Genomic DNA, 23609 nt, shown 5'->3' with positions numbered 1-23609 from the left:
AGTTTAGAAATGGGTGATTTGGAGATGAAAGTCAATAGACTGTTTTGATGGGTGCAAATGGGTCTGGAAGAAAAAAGAGAAAAGGGATTAATTGATTGAGAATTTGAAGGAACTGTTAAGTTCGATGGAGGAAGCCTGATGAAGGGTTGTTCCACAGTAAAAGCCATTGGATACTTGACTAGGATTGATGGTGGTATCAATGCTGAGTTATGTATCCTACAAGAAGAGTTACTTCGTAAACTTGAGTACTATGGGTATGAAAAGGATGACATAGTGTTCCAACAGGACAATAACATGAAGCATAAGTCGAGATTGAGGAAGAAATGGTTCAATGACAATGAAGTAGAGGTACTGGATTGACCCTAGAGTGTTCAGACCTCAACTCAACCATACACTTGTGGGTAGAGTTGAAGAAAAATCTGTATATATACCCAAGTGAGTTAACCAGTATGCACCAACTTTGGCAACTTGTAGAAAACACCTGGGATCAGATTTCGGTTGAGACATGATTGAATCTGATTGTGAGCATGCCCAGAAGGATTCAGGCAGTGTTGAACGAAAAAGATGGATTTACAAAATACTAACAAAATTATAAAAATTTAAATATAAGATTTTTAGGAGCAAAAGAGTAGCAATGCAGTGACATGACAAGAATCTGCATAACTAATTATATGCAAAATAGTTGCATGTCAAGTTTGTGTATAAGATAGCCAAGATGATTGTCTATAAAATGATGGTAGTTTCACGTTCTAAGCAGTTGTGGATGGTGAGATATGGAGCCTGAAAGTCAAAAGTTCAAAATATTGCAACACTTTTGTTTGTCACTGTAACATGATATCTAAAGTAAGTGAACACGAAGTGGTGGAATAAACCTGTATATAACTCCCAATACTGGCTATGTGCATACATCAAAGTATGTCTCCAGTTACTGAAAAAGATATGTACAAAACATGGCTATGATGTATATGCAAAAAAGGTTATCTACGTAGTGCAAAAACCATGTTTGAAAAATGAAGAAACTTGTTATCTGACTGGAGGAACCATGAAAGAATCAATCCATATAATATAATAGACCAGCTGATGTACTTAGCTCTATGTGGACCAGTCAAACAAGTGCCCCAATGCTCATTTCACCCATCTTCATTAGGGGGTGTCGTCACGTGACTTTTTTTTTTTACTTAATAAAACCATCTATTACCAAATGGGTATTCTCAACTTTAGACATCATTGATGGGGATACCTTCCAGATCACTAGATGTTCAACCCCTGGGAACCCTATAATGCTGAAAATTGGGGCTGGAATCCGGAGAAGTTGGCAATCGGAAAATTATATTAATATACTTATCTCAAATTATGTACCCATTTAGAGAGATTTGAGGAATAAAAAAAAATGTGGAAATACTTCTTTAACATTTCATATTAAATTGCTATGTTATATCAAGTTGAAATTTTCAGGCACAAGTAAAGGCACAATGGTTATTGCACCACTGCATTTGCATTAGGGCAGCTATAAACCTAATATGAATAATGTATCTATAATGAAATACTGAGCAAGTGTATATCTTATGAAGGAATAAATTGAGCTTGAAAGATAACTTGAGGAAACTTCTAATCAAAAATATTGAAATCATTCTTTATTGTTTATTTGTTTTAGATGTTAAGTTCATTCAGTCATAAAATAAAATAATGATATGAGCTTTTGTAGTTACAAAATAGAATTGGAAATTTTAAAGGCTTAAAGTGAATCTCCATTACTCAACACAATGTTGTTAAAGGAAATATGACATCAGAAAATGGTCTACTATTTAAATCAAGGCTTTTTTTAAATAAATGTATTGCTTAAAATTTGGTAACGGTTGTTTCTTCATGTTTTTTTCATATCACAGCCTGTATAAAAAAATAGAAGTCTTGAATTTTACCCACTAGCCCGTGGAGCTCTTCTAAACTCATACTTCCTTATTTTTCAGGAAATCAATAGCTATAATAGCAGCAGTTGACTGACTCAAACCCCAATGGGCATGTGCAAAGGTCATTCTGACAAGAGGAGAAGAGGAGAGCAGTGACATCATCTGCTGTTTTTGGTGGATCTTAATTGATTAGCTGTCTATAGAGGTATTATCTGACACTTTGTTCCTGTCTGTGTTGATAATAAGAGAAAGGAGCTGTGATGGTGCTTGGGTGCTTTTTACTGACAATGTTTGAAATGTATTCCAAATTTAAGACACACATACCCAGTAGAATCCTGCAAGGACATGACAGCCCATATGATTTGCACTTAATAGGACCATAATTTCCATTGCAATAAGACAATGATCCAAAGCACACTTCCAGGCTATGGAAGGGCTTTGTGACCATGAAGAAGAGGGATGGAGTGCTGTGTCACCTAACATGGCCTCAACAATAACCTGTAATCAACTGAATTGAGATGGTTTGGGATGAGTTGGACGCAAAGAAGCCACAAAGTGCTCTGCATCTCTGGGACCATCTTCAATACTGTTAAAAAGCCTTTCCAGGTAATCACCCGAAGATGCTCTTTTAGAGTGAAAGAAGTTCACTTTGAAGAACCTAAGGTTTAACACTTATTTGGGGCACATAGTGAGGTGAGATGCTAGATTTATGAACCATCTTGATTGGGTATACCTTGTCGCAGTGGATCGCTGTTATGCACTTTTGACAAAATAGTATCAACTAAGCATCCTATATTATTTAGATTTTTCATTTTTGTTTTGCAAGTTTTGTGAATGTGCACCAACACATTGCACTTATACCAACTGGTGTGCTGCACTATTTGAATTTGACATGTTATGGCTTGTTTCAAACTTTCTTCTTTTATTCTTGTTTCCATACATGTTACTTGCGTTTTCCAATGGGAAATAGGAAAAACATTGCATGAACAGGTGTTCCCAAATTTTTGACTTGTACTGTATATGTGTATGCAAATGTTTGTATGTAACATGCATTTTTACAAGTGTATCCATTGTTAGCTTGTATAATAAGTTGTGTTCGTGTACCCATAAATATTTTAACACATTTTGCACACTACTGTATAATGGGAAAGCTACTTATGTAAAATTATACTTGAATATAGTCTTCTTTGTCAAACAGAGATCTAAATAGTGTTCTTTTATCCTCCATCTGACTATTATAAATCAGGATATTGCAAAAAAATTATGGAATATTAGACTATTTTTTTTTATTCAAGGTCATCCAGTTAAAAAGTATATATTTAATGAATAGAATAATAGCCTATGGGTGACAGATGCTACTGTATGACATCCATCACAGGCATATGTTAAACAGACACATCTGGAAGCTCCAGTGACGTCATCGCTCAAATCTGAAGAGTTTTCCTTGGAGCTTTCCAGCTGGGAGCTGTGTCTAGTGACAATGCAGCTGTCCATGTGTCAACAGTGTCTTCACCACCTCCCTCCTTCTGCCCATAGCCAAGTACAAATTCTCAGTTCTAGGTTTAGGAACTCTGTCTGACTTTTTATTTGATCCTGGGTGCATGGTGCTTTGCCTCCACTCTCCTCTCATCTACAGCCTTTTATAACATGAGAAAATGCAAACTGAAGGAAGTCACGTCCTGAAATGCTCTTGTCTTTGAATATTATATCATTGGGATTTGCAGTACTTTAGGAAGGCAAAGTAGACTCTCTAGTAACAGATGTAAAGTCTCCTTTTATAGTCCACAGTTGTCCTTCAAGCCAGCATCCCGAGGTCAAGTGAAAGATGTGATGAGGTTAACTTGCATTGTTTGATTATTTACAGTTCATCCTTCAGTGTTTGCTAGTCAACAAACTGCATGGCCCTGTACAATGTGTAATCAGTATATCAGCAAACATCATTGTTCAGTGACCCTTCATCCCTGTTTTGCAAAGATTGCAGTACAATAAACTTTAGAAGCTGATATAAGAGGTAAATAACAACCATTCTTCCATTTTCAAATATCAATTCAACCTACAAGAAGAGTCAATACTTCAGACAACAGTTTATCATTCTGGGCCTACTGAATTTATGACTAGCATAACTAATAAGAAATGCTGTGTCGTCACATATATGGTCTGACATCTATTGTAATGTATATGCCCCGGCATCTCCTGTGATGTGCATGCCCCAGCATCTCCTGTGGTGTACATGCCTGAGTGTCAACTGTTATATATATATGCATCAGCCCCAGTGTCTCCTGGGATGTATATGCCCCAGTGACTCCCCTGATTTATATACACCAGTGGCTCCTGTGATGTATATGCTACATCATCTCCTTTGCTGTATAGTGGAAAAAAGAAGTATTTGATATACTGCAGATTTTTCAAGTTTTCCAATCTACAAAAAATGGAGAGGTGTATCATTTTTACTGTAGGTACACTTCAACTGTTAAAGACATAATCTTAAAAAAAATCTAGAAAATCACATTGTATGATTTTTACATAATTAATTTGCATTTTATTGCATGAAATAAGTTTTTGATACAATAGAAAAACAGAACTTAATATTTGGTACAGAAACCTTTGTTTTCAATTACAGAGGTCAGACACTCTTGACCAAGTTTGCAGACACTGCATCAGGGATTTTGGCCCACTCAGCCATACAGATCTCTAGATCTTTAAAGCTATTGCTGGGCAACATTAAAATTCAGCTCCCAAAAAAAATATTTTCTATTACATTCAGGTATGTTTACTGAATAACAACTTATATGACTAAACACCATGGTAACTCATAATATGACAAAAATCTGTACCATAGGTGAAAAGGACCAACAAGACCTATCATCACGATAAGCACATAACGCGGAAAGAAAAAAGATGACAAATGGTCACACACAATAAATAGAAATACTATAAACTTTATTAATAGCATACCACAATATTAAAACAATATTAGCAGGCTGAAGATTTAAAAAACAGATTAGTGTCCAGAGGCCACAGTAAACGCAGTATCAAAAAAGCGTTCAATAGAGCGAAATACTCCTCGAGGGATTCACTACTATATAAGAGCAATGCTAAACAAGAGCACGATATTGTCAGATTTGTTACTAGGTACCACTCCCAATTTCCGATGATGAAAAATATATTACAAAAATCATGGCATGTATTGAGGGCTGACCCTGTTATTGCACGATTTCTCCCTGAGAGGGCTGGGATTGCAGTCAGACGGTCCAGGAATCTCAGAGATACCCTGGTGCATAGCCATTATACTGGTGAGAGGATTACCACATTTCTTGATAGTATGGCGGTTCGGGTGGGGTGTGTTCCGTGTGGCCGCTGTGTCGCATGCCCAAACATTGAGAGAATTGGCGTATTTGCCAACTGGGATAGATCACGCGAATTTAAAATAAAGAAAAAAATTACCTGTACTAGTACCAATGTGATCTATGTTGTCACATGTCCTTGTGACAAAATGTACGTAGGTATGACCACCCGCCAACTTAAAACACGTATCCGGGAACATGTATTGGGCATCGGCGCAGCGGCTACTGTGGAAGACACATCCACCCTCAAAACAATACCACGCCACTTCAAGACCTTTCATGACTGTAACCCTGATCTTCTCAGGGCTAGAGGGATTGATTTACTTGAAGTAGGGATCCGTGGGGGTGGTACCTTTCAGAGGCTGGCCCGCGTCGAGTCAAGATGGATATGGACTCTGGGCACGGTTCAGCCGACTGGCCTTAATGACAATATTAGCTATGCTCCCTTTTTGTAAGATTGGCATTAATACAACTGCTCCTCTTCCAAGTGTATATGCTGTTATCGGTCCTGCTGGTAGTATCTGCACGTTTACGCTGTTAGTTCTTTGTTTTTAATCTTGTTTTTTACTTTTTAGCACATGTTGACCTGGTAGTACCCTGCGGCATATCCCAGATTTTTGTTCTATGAGAAAAAAAGAAAAAAAGGAAAAAAAAGAAAGAAAAAAAGAAAAATTAAGAAAAAGAGTTTAAAAAGAAGAAAAAAGAAAGAAAAGGATTTAGAAGGCAGAAATGAGCAATTGACTACGGCCACAGTTATTACAACCACAGTTTTGTATATATATATATATGCTTTCTCTATATCTATTATTGCTATCTATATATGTGATTGTTATCACTTTTATTGCATTTGCAATGTATAGATTGTATGTTAAATTCGTTGTATTAATCTCTCATTAACTGTGGGATGAGCTTCTTGTATTTCTGTAGGATTAGAGGTGATTAAGTAATATATAGTTTGTGGTCGGTGTCATAGGTATCTATTGGTATTTGTCCCTTTATTTTATGTTCTTATATTCTATGTTTATGTCTATGTACAATTGAATGGGGCCATTCTTAGTGATTGTAGTGATTCCATCTAGCAGTAATTATTACATCTTTGGGTGCTGCTTTAGTGAATCCTATACGCCGGTGCGTTCTTGTGGTGGCCTTTGGATGCTACGGATCACTTGGGGCCCCAGTGGTCTCCGGCTCCCTTTGGCCCCCATTGGACGTCGCCGGCGCTATGGTGTTCATGAAATTTCGCAACTATTTAGCGTTGTGGTTTCCACGGAGTTACGTTCTTTTCCTGACGCTGCTGCGTTTTGATTTGCCATGTTACAGCGTTTTCTTTTTGACGCTTCTGCGTCATGGTTTCCACGGTACTGCGTAATCACTTTGATAGCCACGCCCCTATACTTCCGGTATATGCGGTCACTGTTTCTTTCTTTCCTGTTGCCGTACGGACTATTTTGGTCGTTGCACCCGCTCATTTCCGGTCCGGGAGCTTTTTAAACCCATGTGCACTCACTGTCTTTGCCCCCTGATGAAGGTGTGATCGCCGAAACGCGCGTTGGGGTGGAAGCGTGCCTCCAGTACTACAGTCCTCTGTGCGGTGGGTACCTTGCTCCAATAATATCTACTATGTTTGTTTGATAGGCTATGGGACTTCAATTAGGTTAGCACTATAGCGGTTCTTGTATTTACCTATCTTATATGTGAACTGTTGTTATTTGGCTTGGTATTCCTGACTGCAGTAGGATCAAATTATTATTTTTGTTTATTTAGTTTTTTACTATTTGTTTCCTATTTTTGCTTATTTTTTCTACTCTGATAATGTATAAGCCTGTAGGACTGGTATTCCTGGTGGCACCCTTCCTGTTAACTCTATAACAGAGGTTTTTGTGCTGTTACTACCTTCCCTCCTTTCACCTGGTTTTAATATTGTGGTATGCTATTAATAAAGTTTATAGTATTTCTATTTATTGTGTGTGACCATTTGTCATCTTTTTTCTTTCCGCGTTATGTGCTTATCGTGATGATAGGTCTTGTTGGTCCTTTTCACCTATGGTACAGATTTTTGTCATATTATGAGTTACCATGGTGTTTAGTCATATAAGTTGTTATTCATTTCTTGCTGTGTTTTGCACAGGGTTGCTTATAGGCATGGACTTCAGAGCCAAGGAAATAGCTTGGCGCTCACATATTGATCAGGTGTTCGGAGGTGATGTTTCCATCACACAGCAGGCTACCGATCGCAGATGGGAGGAACAAGTTATGGAGCTACAAAATATGGTGATAAAACGGACAAAACTTTGGTGGAACTGTAGCTTCTTGGAAGGGTACCAAAATAGAAAGATGATACCACGTGGCCTTAGAGTTCGGGTCATTCCGACTTTTCCTGTGGAGGATGCGGCCTTTATTGCTGGTTGGGAGGAGGCGTGCAATAATTGTTCTGGTCAACTTATGAAGTTATTGGGAGATTACAATAAAGGAATCATTGAACAGTTGGATGCATCTATTAAGGTGGCAGAGGAGGAGTTGAAATTATGTGGGACTATGGAACAACTCGACCTATGTAATAAACAAATTGAGAAATCCTTGGAAAATGTTGTTAAAAAAATCCAAGACACTCAGTCATCTAAAATTGGTAGAGATCGTCATGATTATGAGTGTAAAAGGGTGTACCTATGGAGAAAAAGTAGACAAGGCGATGGACAGATGAGGCGGGCCCAGTCTCAGTCGTCCATCTCTTCTGTAAGTGATACTTCAGAACGATCTACATCTTCAGTGACCACACGGTCAAGAATGACTACACGGAACCAGAGAGATTTTATGTTTCATCCTTACAGACGAGATGATTCCTCCACCGAGCCCCGTAAATATAACAACAAGGTAATTAACCTTAGCTCACATGACTTTACTGATACTGATTTAGAACTACTAGAGAAGGGTCTATCTTTTTCACCTGCAGCACCCTTTGATGTGTTTGAGGCTGTAAAAGATCTTCACCTCTTTGCCAGATCATTAATTTTCAAAAAATATTTTTTTGATGGTAATCTGGCTGCACTCTTCCCCACAGAGGAAGAACAGATAGCCCTTCGTACTTTGGAAGAATTGGCAGTCGAACACGACACCCCTGAAGGAGGTATGATCCCAACCTCCATTCGTTCTAGATCCAAAAAATTTCCTCCCCTGTCTTCATGTCCAAATGTAGATTTGTTTGTACAAATGGTTACCAAAGATTTTCAGGGAATCCCCAAACACATCTATAAAGATAATTTAACATTTGAGGAGAGGGGGCGTCTTCGTGTCCTTCAAGGTCTTGGGGATGTTGTGTTTAAGCCGGCGGACAAGGGGGGTAACGTGGTGGTTTGGCCGAACTCAATGTATGAGAAGGAGGCCTATCGCCAGTTAAACAACAAAGTTTGTTACAAAAAACTCACGTTTAACCCCTTGTCCGCCTTCTCTAAACAACTTGTTGATATTGTTAAACAGGCTAGAGATGCGGGTACCATCACTAATGAATTAGCATCAGCATTATTGACAAGTGACTCTACAATTCCGACATTCTATCTTCTCCCCAAGATACACAAGGACACAAAGACGCCCCCTGGGCGTCCTATAATATCTGGCAGAGGCAATTACCTCGAGAAGGTAAATCAATGGATCGACTCTAAGTTGCAGCCATTGGTTATAAGTCTTCCGTCGTATCTTAAGGATACGGGTGAATTCCTGAGACTTATGGATGGGGTCAGTCTCGGGGATGAGGAATTGTTAGTTACAGCCGACGTCGAGTCGTTGTACACCAGTATTCGACACTCCGATGGCCTTCGAGCGGTCAAGTTTTTCTTAGATGCATCCAACTCCTCAATTGAAATCATAAAACTTATTTGTGATCTCCTGGAATTTTCTTTAACTCACAATTTTTTTGTTTTTAAGGGGTCCTTCTTCCTGCAGCTCCAAGGAACAGCAATAGGTGCCCCCTTTGCCCCTGCTTACGCCAATCTGTTCTTGGGGCTGTGGGAGAGGGGCCTCTCCCTGCCAGATCATCCGGAGTCAATGTGCCGTGTCCTTCTGTGGACACGGTACATTGATGACATTTTTATGATCTGGCGGGGTTCTTCTATCAGCCTGCAGGAATTCATGACATCCCTTAATGATAACACCAGTAATATTAAATTGACATACAAATTCGATGGCAATGCCATCGAGTTTCTAGATGTCATGACTAAACGGGATGTTCGTGGTGACCTGCAGACAGTGATTTACAGGAAACCTACCTCTACCAATCTCTTGTTGCACGCCTCCTCCTCACACCCGGATCATGTCATTCAATCAGTTCCCACGGGGCAATTCCTCCGTCTGCGTAGACTTTGTTCTACTGAGACGGACTTCTGTGAGCAGGCTGAAGATTTAAAAAACAGATTAGTGTCCAGAGGCCACAGTAAACGCAGTATCAAAAAAGCGTTCAATAGAGCGAAATACTCCTCGAGGGATTCACTACTATATAAGAGCAATGCTAAACAAGAGCACGATATTGTCAGATTTGTTACTAGGTACCACTCCCAATTTCCGATGATGAAAAATATATTACAAAAATCATGGCATGTATTGAGGGCTGACCCTGTTATTGCACGATTTCTCCCTGAGAGGGCTGGGATTGCAGTCAGACGGTCCAGGAATCTCAGAGATACCCTGGTGCATAGCCATTATACTGGTGAGAGGATTACCACATTTCTTGATAGTATGGCGGTTCGGGTGGGGTGTGTTCCGTGTGGCCGCTGTGTCGCATGCCCAAACATTGAGAGAATTGGCGTATTTGCCAACTGGGATAGATCACGCGAATTTAAAATAAAGAAAAAAATTACCTGTACTAGTACCAATGTGATCTATGTTGTCACATGTCCTTGTGACAAAATGTACGTAGGTATGACCACCCGCCAACTTAAAACACGTATCCGGGAACATGTATTGGGCATCGGCGCAGCGGCTACTGTGGAAGACACATCCACCCTCAAAACAATACCACGCCACTTCAAGACCTTTCATGACTGTAACCCTGATCTTCTCAGGGCTAGAGGGATTGATTTACTTGAAGTAGGGATCCGTGGGGGTGGTACCTTTCAGAGGCTGGCCCGCGTCGAGTCAAGATGGATATGGATTCTGGGCACGGTTCAGCCGACTGGCCTTAATGACAATATTAGCTATGCTCCCTTTTTGTAAGATTGGCATTAATACAACTGCTCCTCTTCCAAGTGTATATGCTGTTATCGGTCCTGCTGGTAGTATCTGCACGTTTACGCTGTTAGTTCTTTGTTTTTAATCTTGTTTTTTACTTTTTAGCACATGTTGACCTGGTAGTACCCTGCGGCATATCCCAGATTTTTGTTCTATGAGAAAAAAAGAAAAAAAGGAAAAAAAAGAAAGAAAAAAAGAAAAATTAAGAAAAAGAGTTTAAAAAGAAGAAAAAAGAAAGAAAAGGATTTAGAAGGCAGAAATGAGCAATTGACTACGGCCACAGTTATTACAACCACAGTTTTGTATATATATATATATGCTTTCTCTATATCTATTATTGCTATCTATATATGTGATTGTTATCACTTTTATTGCATTTGCAATGTATAGATTGTATGTTAAATTCGTTGTATTAATCTCTCATTAACTGTGGGATGAGCTTCTTGTATTTCTGTAGGATTAGAGGTGATTAAGTAATATATAGTTTGTGGTCGGTGTCATAGGTATCTATTGGTATTTGTCCCTTTATTTTATGTTCTTATATTCTATGTTTATGTCTATGTACAATTGAATGGGGCCATTCTTAGTGATTGTAGTGATTCCATCTAGCAGTAATTATTACATCTTTGGGTGCTGCTTTAGTGAATCCTATACGCCGGTGCGTTCTTGTGGTGGCCTTTGGATGCTACGGATCACTTGGGGCCCCAGTGGTCTCCGGCTCCCTTTGGCCCCCATTGGACGTCGCCGGCGCTATGGTGTTCATGAAATTTCGCAACTATTTAGCGTTGTGGTTTCCACGGAGTTACGTTCTTTTCCTGACGCTGCTGCGTTTTGATTTGCCATGTTACAGCGTTTTCTTTTTGACGCTTCTGCGTCATGGTTTCCACGGTACTGCGTAATCACTTTGATAGCCACGCCCCTATACTTCCGGTATATGCGGTCACTGTTTCTTTCTTTCCTGTTGCCGTACGGACTATTTTGGTCGTTGCACCCGCTCATTTCCGGTCCGGGAGCTTTTTAAACCCATGTGCACTCACTGTCTTTGCCCCCTGATGAAGGTGTGATCGCCGAAACGCGCGTTGGGGTGGAAGCGTGCCTCCAGTACTACAGTCCTCTGTGCGGTGGGTACCTTGCTCCAATAATATCTACTATGTTTGTTTGATAGGCTATGGGACTTCAATTAGGTTAGCACTATAGCGGTTCTTGTATTTACCTATCTTATATGTGAACTGTTGTTATTTGGCTTGGTATTCCTGACTGCAGTAGGATCAAATTATTATTTTTGTTTATTTAGTTTTTTACTATTTGTTTCCTATTTTTGCTTATTTTTTCTACTCTGATAATGTATAAGCCTGTAGGACTGGTATTCCTGGTGGCACCCTTCCTGTTAACTCTATAACAGAGGTTTTTGTGCTGTTACTACCTTCCCTCCTTTCACCTGGTTTTAATATTGTGGTATGCTATTAATAAAGTTTATAGTATTTCTATTTATTGTGTGTGACCATTTGTCATCTTTTTTCTTTCCGCGTTATGTGCTTATCGTGATGATAGGTCTTGTTGGTCCTTTTCACCTATGGTACAGATTTTTGTCATATTATGAGTTACCATGGTGTTTAGTCATATAAGTTGTTATTCATTTCTTGCTGTGTTTTGCACAGGGTTGCTTATAGGCATGGACTTCAGAGCCAAGGAAATAGCTTGGCGCTCACATATTGATCAGGTGTTCGGAGGTGATGTTTCCATCACACAGCAGGCTACCGATCGCAGATGGGAGGAACAAGTTATGGAGCTACAAAATATGGTGATAAAACGGACAAAACTTTGGTGGAACTGTAGCTTCTTGGAAGGGTACCAAAATAGAAAGATGATACCACGTGGCCTTAGAGTTCGGGTCATTCCGACTTTTCCTGTGGAGGATGCGGCCTTTATTGCTGGTTGGGAGGAGGCGTGCAATAATTGTTCTGGTCAACTTATGAAGTTATTGGGAGATTACAATAAAGGAATCATTGAACAGTTGGATGCATCTATTAAGGTGGCAGAGGAGGAGTTGAAATTATGTGGGACTATGGAACAACTCGACCTATGTAATAAACAAATTGAGAAATCCTTGGAAAATGTTGTTAAAAAAATCCAAGACACTCAGTCATCTAAAATTGGTAGAGATCGTCATGATTATGAGTGTAAAAGGGTGTACCTATGGAGAAAAAGTAGACAAGGCGATGGACAGATGAGGCGGGCCCAGTCTCAGTCGTCCATCTCTTCTGTAAGTGATACTTCAGAACGATCTACATCTTCAGTGACCACACGGTCAAGAATGACTACACGGAACCAGAGAGATTTTATGTTTCATCCTTACAGACGAGATGATTCCTCCACCGAGCCCCGTAAATATAACAACAAGGTAATTAACCTTAGCTCACATGACTTTACTGATACTGATTTAGAACTACTAGAGAAGGGTCTATCTTTTTCACCTGCAGCACCCTTTGATGTGTTTGAGGCTGTAAAAGATCTTCACCTCTTTGCCAGATCATTAATTTTCAAAAAATATTTTTTTGATGGTAATCTGGCTGCACTCTTCCCCACAGAGGAAGAACAGATAGCCCTTCGTACTTTGGAAGAATTGGCAGTCGAACACGACACCCCTGAAGGAGGTATGATCCCAACCTCCATTCGTTCTAGATCCAAAAAATTTCCTCCCCTGTCTTCATGTCCAAATGTAGATTTGTTTGTACAAATGGTTACCAAAGATTTTCAGGGAATCCCCAAACACATCTATAAAGATAATTTAACATTTGAGGAGAGGGGGCGTCTTCGTGTCCTTCAAGGTCTTGGGGATGTTGTGTTTAAGCCGGCGGACAAGGGGGGTAACGTGGTGGTTTGGCCGAACTCAATGTATGAGAAGGAGGCCTATCGCCAGTTAAACAACAAAGTTTGTTACAAAAAACTCACGTTTAACCCCTTGTCCGCCTTCTCTAAACAACTTGTTGATATTGTTAAACAGGCTAGAGATGCGGGTACCATCACTAATGAATTAGCATCAGCATTATTGACAAGTGACTCTACAATTCCGACATTCTATCTTCTCCCCAAGATACACAAGGACACAAAGACGCCCCCTGGGCGTCCTATAATATCTGGCAGAGGCAATTACCTCGAGAAGGTAAATCAATGGATCGACTCTAAGTTGCAGCCATTGGTTATAAGTCTTCCGTCGTATCTTAAGGATACGGGTGAATTCCTGAGACTTATGGATGGGGTCAGTCTCGGGGATGAGGAATTGTTAGTTACAGCCGACGTCGAGTCGTTGTACACCAGTATTCGACACTCCGATGGCCTTCGAGCGGTCAAGTTTTTCTTAGATGCATCCAACTCCTCAATTGAAATCATAAAACTTATTTGTGATCTCCTGGAATTTTCTTTAACTCACAATTTTTTTGTTTTTAAGGGGTCCTTCTTCCTGCAGCTCCAAGGAACAGCAATAGGTGCCCCCTTTGCCCCTGCTTACGCCAATCTGTTCTTGGGGCTGTGGGAGAGGGGCCTCTCCCTGCCAGATCATCCGGAGTCAATGTGCCGTGTCCTTCTGTGGACACGGTACATTGATGACATTTTTATGATCTGGCGGGGTTCTTCTATCAGCCTGCAGGAATTCATGACATCCCTTAATGATAACACCAGTAATATTAAATTGACATACAAATTCGATGGCAATGCCATCGAGTTTCTAGATGTCATGACTAAACGGGATGTTCGTGGTGACCTGCAGACAGTGATTTACAGGAAACCTACCTCTACCAATCTCTTGTTGCACGCCTCCTCCTCACACCCGGATCATGTCATTCAATCAGTTCCCACGGGGCAATTCCTCCGTCTGCGTAGACTTTGTTCTACTGAGACGGACTTCTGTGAGCAGGCTGAAGATTTAAAAAACAGATTAGTGTCCAGAGGCCACAGTAAACGCAGTATCAAAAAAGCGTTCAATAGAGCGAAATACTCCTCGAGGGATTCACTACTATATAAGAGCAATGCTAAACAAGAGCATGATATTGTCAGATTTGTTACTAGGTACCACTCCCAATTTCCGATGATGAAAAATATATTACAAAAATCATGGCATGTATTGAGGGCTGACCCTGTTATTGCACGATTTCTCCCTGAGAGGGCTGGGATTGCAGTCAGACGGTCCAGGAATCTCAGAGATACCCTGGTGCATAGCCATTATACTGGTGAGAGGATTACCACATTTCTTGATAGTATGGCGGTTCGGGTGGGGTGTGTTCCGTGTGGCCGCTGTGTCGCATGCCCAAACATTGAGAGAATTGGCGTATTTGCCAACTGGGATAGATCACGCGAATTTAAAATAAAGAAAAAAATTACCTGTACTAGTACCAATGTGATCTATGTTGTCACATGTCCTTGTGACAAAATGTACGTAGGTATGACCACCCGCCAACTTAAAACACGTATCCGGGAACATGTATTGGGCATCGGCGCAGCGGCTACTGTGGAAGACACATCCACCCTCAAAACAATACCACGCCACTTCAAGACCTTTCATGACTGTAACCCTGATCTTCTCAGGGCTAGAGGGATTGATTTACTTGAAGTAGGGATCCGTGGGGGTGGTACCTTTCAGAGGCTGGCCCGCGTCGAGTCAAGATGGATATGGATTCTGGGCACGGTTCAGCCGACTGGCCTTAATGACAATATTAGCTATGCTCCCTTTTTGTAAGATTGGCATTAATACAACTGCTCCTCTTCCAAGTGTATATGCTGTTATCGGTCCTGCTGGTAGTATCTGCACGTTTACGCTGTTAGTTCTTTGTTTTTAATCTTGTTTTTTACTTTTTAGCACATGTTGACCTGGTAGTACCCTGCGGCATATCCCAGATTTTTGTTCTATGAGAAAAAAAGAAAAAAAGGAAAAAAAAGAAAGAAAAAAAGAAAAATTAAGAAAAAGAGTTTAAAAAGAAGAAAAAAGAAAGAAAAGGATTTAGAAGGCAGAAATGAGCAATTGACTACGGCCACAGTTATTACAACCACAGTTTTGTATATATATATATGCTTTCTCTATATCTATTATTGCTATCTATATATGTGATTGTTATCACTTTTATTGCATTTGCAATGTATAGATTGTATGTTAAATTCGTTGTATTAATCTCTCATTAACTGTGGGATGAGCTTCTTGTATTTCTGTAGGATTAGAGGTGATTAAGTAATATATAGTTTGTGGTCGGTGTCATAGGTATCTATTGGTATTTGTCCCTTTATTTTATGTTCTTATATTCTATGTTTATGTCTATGTACAATTGAATGGGGCCATTCTTAGTGATTGTAGTGATTCCATCTAGCAGTAATTATTACATCTTTGGGTGCTGCTTTAGTGAATCCTATACGCCGGTGCGTTCTTGTGGTGGCCTTTGGATGCTACGGATCACTTGGGGCCCCAGTGGTCTCCGGCTCCCTTTGGCCCCCATTGGACGTCGCCGGCGCTATGGTGTTCATGAAATTTCGCAACTATTTAGCGTTGTGGTTTCCACGGAGTTACGTTCTTTTCCTGACGCTGCTGCGTTTTGATTTGCCATGTTACAGCGTTTTCTTTTTGACGCTTCTGCGTCATGGTTTCCACGGTACTGCGTAATCACTTTGATAGCCACGCCCCTATACTTCCGGTATATGCGGTCACTGTTTCTTTCTTTCCTGTTGCCGTACGGACTATTTTGGTCGTTGCACCCGCTCATTTCCGGTCCGGGAGCTTTTTAAACCCATGTGCACTCACTGTCTTTGCCCCCTGATGAAGGTGTGATCGCCGAAACGCGCGTTGGGGTGGAAGCGTGCCTCCAGTACTACAGTCCTCTGTGCGGTGGGTACCTTGCTCCAATAATATCTACTATGTTTGTTTGATAGGCTATGGGACTTCAATTAGGTTAGCACTATAGCGGTTCTTGTATTTACCTATCTTATATGTGAACTGTTGTTATTTGGCTTGGTATTCCTGACTGCAGTAGGATCAAATTATTATTTTTGTTTATTTAGTTTTTTACTATTTGTTTCCTATTTTTGCTTATTTTTTCTACTCTGATAATGTATAAGCCTGTAGGACTGGTATTCCTGGTGGCACCCTTCCTGTTAACTCTATAACAGAGGTTTTTGTGCTGTTACTACCTTCCCTCCTTTCACCTGGTTTTAATATTGTGGTATGCTATTAATAAAGTTTATAGTATTTCTATTTATTGTGTGTGACCATTTGTCATCTTTTTTCTTTCCGAGGTATGTTTACTGGCCAAATCACTCCAGGACCTTGAAATGCTTCTTACCGAGCCACCCCATGTGTTTTGTGGCCAATGTTTACATGCGTTTGACTTCTGCATGTGTACCAACTGTAGAGATCAGACTGAACCAAAGAATCCATTTTGTCTTCCTCCTGAGAAATCTGATAGATACAGCAAGAAGTATATTTCTGCAAACTTGACATCTTCTTTGTTTTGTTAGTAATCACGCGCGCATTCCTCCTTGAAATTGTAGCTTTTTTATCCACATACCAAATAATTGTAACTCTACACTAGAATAGACTTGCTTTGTAAGTGATTATGAAATATGAGCGCTTATGCGCATGTCTGAAAAATGTCTAAACTTTTTATCTATATAAAGAAGGGATCGTGCCCAGTGAAGAGAGGCGTGCTCTGAGGCCATCCCTATGTATGAACACACAACCTTTGTGCTGCGTGTTATTTATTTGGATCCCATCCAGGAAGCCAGGGACGGAGAGGACTCAACATTCTTTGGCGCCTGAACAGGGACCCGAGGCGAGAGTATCTACTCAAGATTCACCTGTGGATACGGACAACGGAGATCTGGGATAATGGACGGCAAATGAACTGAAAAACCTGGCCAGGTAAGAGACATTATTAGTTCTCTTTTATCTGCCCTGTATTATCCGAAAGATCTCTATGAGCCGTGTCACGCTGGGTTAGTCTAGTAGTGAGTAGATACCTATAAAACTCGGGTTACCATATTGTATAGATTTATAAGTCCTGTCCCTGGCAGTGTGTGAACAGTGTGAAGGTTGTGGCATGTTGTGAAAGAAGAGCAAAAGTACGTAGAAAATAAGCCGAAATAGTTGGGGTATAAGCCTTATACACGGAAGTCAGCCTAACTGGGTCATGTGCTTGCGTCCTTTCGAGGAAACCTCCGCCCATGCTTGACTATTCATTAAGTGCTTAACCTCCTTCATTTCTGGATAAGGTTTGATAGAATGAGCCCAGGACGCGGTTTCATGAGCCTGGGACAAGTATGCTAACTGAGACAGAAAGTTTTGTGATCTGTATGGTGTTGCTGAGTCTGTTTGCATGTGCAATAGCACTCAAGTACGTCCTGCATATTAGAAGAAACGGAGCAGACGAGCCTTTCAATATTTTAGCTCCCTAGGAGAGAAGGCAACGAGACATCACCACAGAGTAAGTGGTTGTCCAAACGTCACCTAGGGTAGTCATAGCTAATATTGAAAAGAAAAATGGGAAATAAACAGACAAAAACTGTCTTCGGACAAGTGGAAGCAGCAGATATCATACAGGAAAGATGTGGGAAGACAGTCAGAAGACAGATTAGAAGGGTAAGAGAAAAATTGGGAATTTCAGAAGCACTTGTGTTCAGCACAGAATGGGAAAGAATGAGCAAGGAACGAGGTAATAGATGGATTTTTGTAAGTTTGATTGTCTAGACAAAGGAAATTGTTAAGTTGCTGGAAGATTATTTCTTTTTGGCGCAAAGCCAATTTTTTAGAAATCCTTATAACTTTTTGTCTGAACATAATTTTGAAGTTCTGTTTTTATCAAAGTGATATGTTTTGATTGATAATTCTTCGTGCAAAAAATTAGCATTTGGCATTTTGCCAAGTTTTTGTTACAATGTTTGAGAAACAAAAGGAAAAGTTCAAAGCCGCTACTCCAGACTGGAGGACGTTAGAACAACCAAATATTGTGAAACAACGATGTTTAGGAATAGCCATGGATATAAAAGAAAATCATAAGCCTGTCAGAATAGCTGAGGGTTATGATGGGGTAATTCGAACACTGCCATATACTGTGCCCCTAGAGGTCTCATTAGGACCTAAATGTTTTGCATCCAGATTTTTGTATGCCAGAGGTGCCCCAACATGTTTGTTGGGAACTGATGTCCTAAAGAAATTAGAAGCTAATATCAATTTTAGGAAAGATGGCACAGTTATGTTGACTATCCCTGATGATGCAGAATCATTAGAACAATATGTCAGAATTCAGGCTTTTGAGGATTTTACGGAAGAGAAAGAATACACCACAGATCTAGACCTCTCAATGATCCCAGAAACACTGTGGGCACAGGGTGACACTGATGTGGGATTATTGCATATCTCTCCTGTAAAATTATCTGTGCAACCAGGAACTGTTCTCCCACAGCTCAGACAATACCCTGTGAGTGCCCAACAGGAACTAGCGATTACAAAACAGATAGAGGAATACAGAGAGAAAGGAGTTTTGGTAGAGATACAATCACCTGCTAACACTCCTCTGTATCCAGTCAAGAAGAGAACTCTTGATAAGAGTTCTACACCCAAATATCGTATGGTACATGATCTAAGAGAAATAAACAAGGTTCTAGATCCAATCACCCCAGTTGTACCCAATCCTCATACGTTATTATCACAGATACCAGTCAGTTCTCAAGTATTTACTGTAATAGATCTTTCAAATGCATTTTTCTCGGTTCCTTTACACCAAGATAGTTGGCATTTGTTTGCATTTACATTTAAGGGCAAACAGTTGGCGTGGACACGCCTTCCACAGGGAATGATACACTCCCCTACTCTTTATTCAAATGCCCTTGTTTCAGCTCCAGCGTTAGGGCTACCAGACTACACCAAACCATTTCAGCTTATGGCTGCAGAAATTGATTCTCATGCTACAGGAGTTCTTACTCAGAAGCATGCAGGGAAACAAAGACCAATTGCATATCTTTCAGCAAGGTTAGATCCAGTAGCTAGGGCAGCGCCAACCTGTGTACGTGTAGTTGTTGCTGTCTCACTATTGTTGGACAAAGCATCAGAAATTGTCCTAGAGTATCCACTCACAGTTCAAACTACACATGATGTTTATGGGATATTAAACCAGGTCCAACCAAAACACATTTCCATGGCCAGACATTTGCGGCTACAGTGTTCTTTGCTGCTCCCCTCTACTATCACATTTGCAAGGCTTCAGACTCTTAATTTAGCAACACTGCTACCTCTCGAGTCTGAAGGGGGGAATAAGGACACTGATCCACACGCAAATTTTTTCCCTACAGACACACATGATTGTACAGAGCTCATTTTACAAGAAACGGTAGGCTTACCCAATGTATCCGAAACACCACTTCAAAATCCAGATTTAGAGCTGTTTATAGATGGTAGTAGGTTTGCAGATGACACAGGTAACTTCCATACAGGGTATGCAGTTGTGTCAGAATCTGAAACTCTCAAAGCAGAACCGCTTCCACCGAAACAGTCTGCACAAGAAGCAGAACTAACAGCATTGATTGAAGCACTAAAAATAGCTGAGAATCAGACAGCTAATATATACACTGATTCTAGGTATGCACATGGTATTGTGTTTGATTTTGGAGTAATCTGGAGAGCTAGAGGTTACATGACAGCGTCAGGACAACCTGTAAAACATGCTTCTCTGATCAAACAGATCTTAGAGGCTGCACAAGAAACAAAAGAAGTAGCAGTAATTAAGGTAGCTGCACATGTGAGACTCGACACTAGGGAATCTAGGGGAAATGATAGGGCTGACAAAGCAGCCAAAGCAGCGGCAGTTAAACCCTTACAACAGGTCCATACTGTAAACCCCACAGAAAATACTGAAGATAGACTAAGACAAGCACAGGAAGATGCAGGAGAAGAGGAGAGGGACAGGTGGAAAAAGGAAGGGGCAGAAGAACAAGCAGGAATTTGGAAGAAAGATGGACTAATATGTCTACCTAGAGCCTGGTACCCGATTGTAGTTGGTGGACTGCACCACCCTACTCATGTGTCTGCAAATGCAATGACACTGCTGGCAAAGCAAGTCTGGTTGGCTCCAGGTTTTGGCAACTATGCAAGAGACTATTGTGCTGCATGCGCTATATGCCTGGCACATAATCCCGGACAGACAACAAAGACCCCTATGAAGCACCACGTCCGACCTCTCTACCCGTTCCAGCGATTACAGATAGACTTTATCCAGCTGCCAAAAAGTAATGGGTATGAGTATGTGCTGGTGTGTGTGGACATGTTCTCAGGGTGGCCAGAGGCCTATCCAGTTCGGAAGGCTTCAGCTAAAAACACTGCTGTAAAGCTAGTTGCCGAACTGATACCCCGTTACGGTCTCCCTGAAGTGATCGAGTCAGATAGGGGTACTCATTTTACTGGAGAAATATTTCAAAATGTACTGAAAATGTTGGGTGTTGAAAGTCAGTTACACACTCCGTATCATCCTCAAAGTTCTGGTAAGGTGGAACGCATGAATGGAACTTTAAAATTAAAAATACAGAAAGCCATGGCTGAAACAGGAAAGCCTTGGACAGAATGCCTTCCACTGGCCCTGTACTCAATACGCAATACCCCAAGGGGTAAGACTAAACTGTCTCCATATGAAATTTTATTTGGCAGGACTGCCAATTTAGGATGTTATTTTCCACAACAACTTGTATTAAATATTGAGTCATTGACTTCTTATGTACAAAATCTTCAGAAACAATTAACTAAGGTGCATGCACAAGTTTTTGCTTCCCTTCCAGATCCTGACAACACTGAAGGAAGTCACAAGTTGGAACCAGGTGATCAAGTCTATGTAAAAAGACACACCAGAAAGGCTCTTGAACCAAGATTTGACGGACCCTTCCAAGTCCTGTTGACAACACCTACATCAGTCAAGCTTGAAGGAAAGGCATCATGGATACATGCAAGCCATTGCAAAAGAGCAGTATAAAACTCATGATATTGATGTTAATAGTATTAACCACAACGAAGGCATGGGAAAGACTAAATTCTCTAACCCCGGCTACTTTCATAATTTCAAATAAACAAGTGAATATGCAAGCCGTGCCCAAGCACACACTGTATAAAAGAGCTGCAGACAATTCACCACGTCCTTCGGGAAGGCCACATATAGTACAGATGGGAATTTCTAACAAAATTGCTAGTACCATTTTTATTTATCCTATGTTAACACAAATGTGGGATAAATTAGTTAGAGCCACGGATTATCTAGATGATCAAATTTGGGATATATTGGATATACTAAACACTAGTATAGCTGTACAGAATCAGCTTATAATAGTCATCAACCAACATACTCTGGTATTGGATTACCTAACTGCCTCACAAGGGGGTATGTGTCAAATCATTGGACCCACCTGCTGTCATTATATAGACCCGAATAGTATTATGAGTATGACATTTAAATTAAAAGACGTACAACGGCTCAGAGATCAGTATGACAAAGACAATGACCAGAACAAGGATAGCTGGTGGTCTGATACCTTCTCATTTCTTAACCCAGCCAACTGGTTCAGAGGGATCAGTGGGTGGATTGCTGGGATTATGCAGAGCATAATACATATAGCTATAATTATTGTAATTATATATGTATTATTCAAGATTGTGCTCAAGGGTATCTCAGTATGCACAGATAAATTTTGTGTAATAGATGCAAGAGTATAAATTTTCTTCTTTATTCTTATGTTATCCTCTAGTGATTCTAATTAATATTACCGTACTAATTTTTGTTTTTATATTTTAGTATACTGCTAAAGAAGAAAATAATTTGCGATAGAAGAATTACTACTAGATTTGATTCTCTTATTAAAATATAAGCGTATATATGTGTAATACCAAAAATAAAGGCTTTGTCTTTGGCCCTGTGGTAATATATAAAAAGAATATGTCAAAGGGGGGAATTGTAGAGATCAGACTGAACCAAAGAATCCATTTTGTCTTCCTCCTGAGAAATCTGATAGATACAGCAAGAAGTATATTTCTGCAAACTTGACATCTTCTTTGTTTTGTTAGTAATCACGCGCGCATTCCTCCTTGAAATTGTAGCTTTTTTATCCACATACCAAATAATTGTAACTCTACACTAGAATAGACTTGCTTTGTAAGTGATTATGAAATATGAGCGCTTATGCGCATGTCTGAAAAATGTCTAAACTTTTTATCTATATAAAGAAGGGATCGTGCCCAGTGAAGAGAGGCGTGCTCTGAGGCCATCCCTATGTATGAACACACAACCTTTGTGCTGCGTGTTATTTATTTGGATCCCATCCAGGAAGCCAGGGACGGAGAGGACTCAACACAACTCAAGTTAAGCTCATTTTTTTTCTTTATATTGTTGCATTCTGTGCAAGCCAGGGTGTGGCCTTCTCCTCTCCTGAGCTGGAAATTGTATATAAGGCTTCCGCTTTCTGGTGTTTCACTGGTTGGGCCCAGTCCTTTTGTTTGCCCTTATTCACAATGAGGTCAACATTGACACATGGTAAGGTTTTAATATTAGACAGTGTAGGACTGTCCCAATCAGAGATACCTTGACATGGTGGGATGGCTTCTGTGCTATTTTTTTTCCAAAAAACAGTATTACTAAAAACTCTGTGTTATATAAATGCACTTTTGTTTTTTTACTTAGTTGCAGCAGGGTTTTTGATTACTTTTTCTCTTGTAGGTTTTATGTGTTTTGTTGCCAATGTTAACATGCGTTTGACTTCTGCATGTGTGCCAACTCAAGTTATGCTCATTTTTTTATTTTTTTTATTTGTATTGTTGCATTCTGTGCAAGCCGGGGTGTGGCCTTCCCCTCTCCTGAGCTGGAAATTGTATATAAGGCTTCCCCAGTCTGGTGTTTCACTGGTTGGGCCCAGTCCTTTTGTTTGCCCTTCACACTGAGGTCAACATTGACACATGGTAAGGCTTTAATATTAGACAGTGTAGGACTGTCCCGATCAGAGTTACCTTGACGCGGTGGGATGGCTTTTGTGCTATTTTTTGATCAAAAACAGTATTACTAAAAACCCTGTATTATTTAAATGCACTTTTGCTTTTTTTACTTAGTTACAGCAGGGTTTTTTTGCTCACTTTTTCTCT

General features: G+C 40.2%; 2 protein-coding genes and 1 long non-coding RNA gene across 3 annotated transcripts; all 3 read left to right on the top strand.

Moving 5' to 3' along the window:
* The first annotated feature begins 7401 nt into the window (after window positions 1-7401).
* LOC143806948 (uncharacterized) lies at window positions 7402-12004 on the top strand. Its single transcript, XM_077288024.1, has 2 exons — window positions 7402-8375; window positions 10574-12004. The coding sequence occupies exons 1-2, from the start codon at window positions 7505-7507 to the stop codon at window positions 10624-10626; spliced, it is 924 nt and encodes a 307-aa protein (XP_077144139.1). The 5' UTR covers window positions 7402-7504; the 3' UTR covers window positions 10627-12004.
* A 144-nt stretch (window positions 12005-12148) lies between these two features.
* LOC143806949 (uncharacterized) lies at window positions 12149-16663 on the top strand. The gene is made up of 2 exons (XM_077288025.1): window positions 12149-13122; window positions 15321-16663. Exons 1-2 carry the CDS (start codon window positions 12252-12254, stop codon window positions 15371-15373), a joined length of 924 nt encoding a protein of 307 aa, XP_077144140.1. The 5' UTR covers window positions 12149-12251; the 3' UTR covers window positions 15374-16663.
* Window positions 16664-16860: 197 nt separating this feature from the next.
* Window positions 16861-22762, top strand: LOC143806947 (uncharacterized). Its single transcript, XR_013221599.1, has 2 exons — window positions 16861-17928; window positions 22273-22762. It is a non-coding gene; the product is annotated as an uncharacterized LOC143806947 (long non-coding RNA).
* The last annotated feature ends 847 nt before the right edge of the window (window positions 22763-23609 follow it).

This window comes from Ranitomeya variabilis, chromosome 2 (assembly GCF_051348905.1).
Source record: "Ranitomeya variabilis isolate aRanVar5 chromosome 2, aRanVar5.hap1, whole genome shotgun sequence".
Lineage (NCBI taxonomy): Eukaryota > Metazoa > Chordata > Amphibia > Anura > Dendrobatidae > Ranitomeya > Ranitomeya variabilis.
This window is presented reverse-complemented; position numbering and strand designations above follow the sequence as displayed.

Excerpts from the sequence above, each read along its gene's own strand:
- LOC143806948 (XM_077288024.1), top strand. The coding sequence starts at position 7,505 with ATGGAGCTACAAAATATGGTGATAAAACGGACAAAACTTTGGTGGAAC. Across the intron at positions 8,376-10,573 it reads ACACGACACCCCTGAAGGAG|CACATGTTGACCTGGTAGTA; the intron begins GTATGATCCCAA and ends TTTACTTTTTAG.
- LOC143806949 (XM_077288025.1), top strand. The coding sequence starts at position 12,252 with ATGGAGCTACAAAATATGGTGATAAAACGGACAAAACTTTGGTGGAAC. Across the intron at positions 13,123-15,320 it reads ACACGACACCCCTGAAGGAG|CACATGTTGACCTGGTAGTA; the intron begins GTATGATCCCAA and ends TTTACTTTTTAG.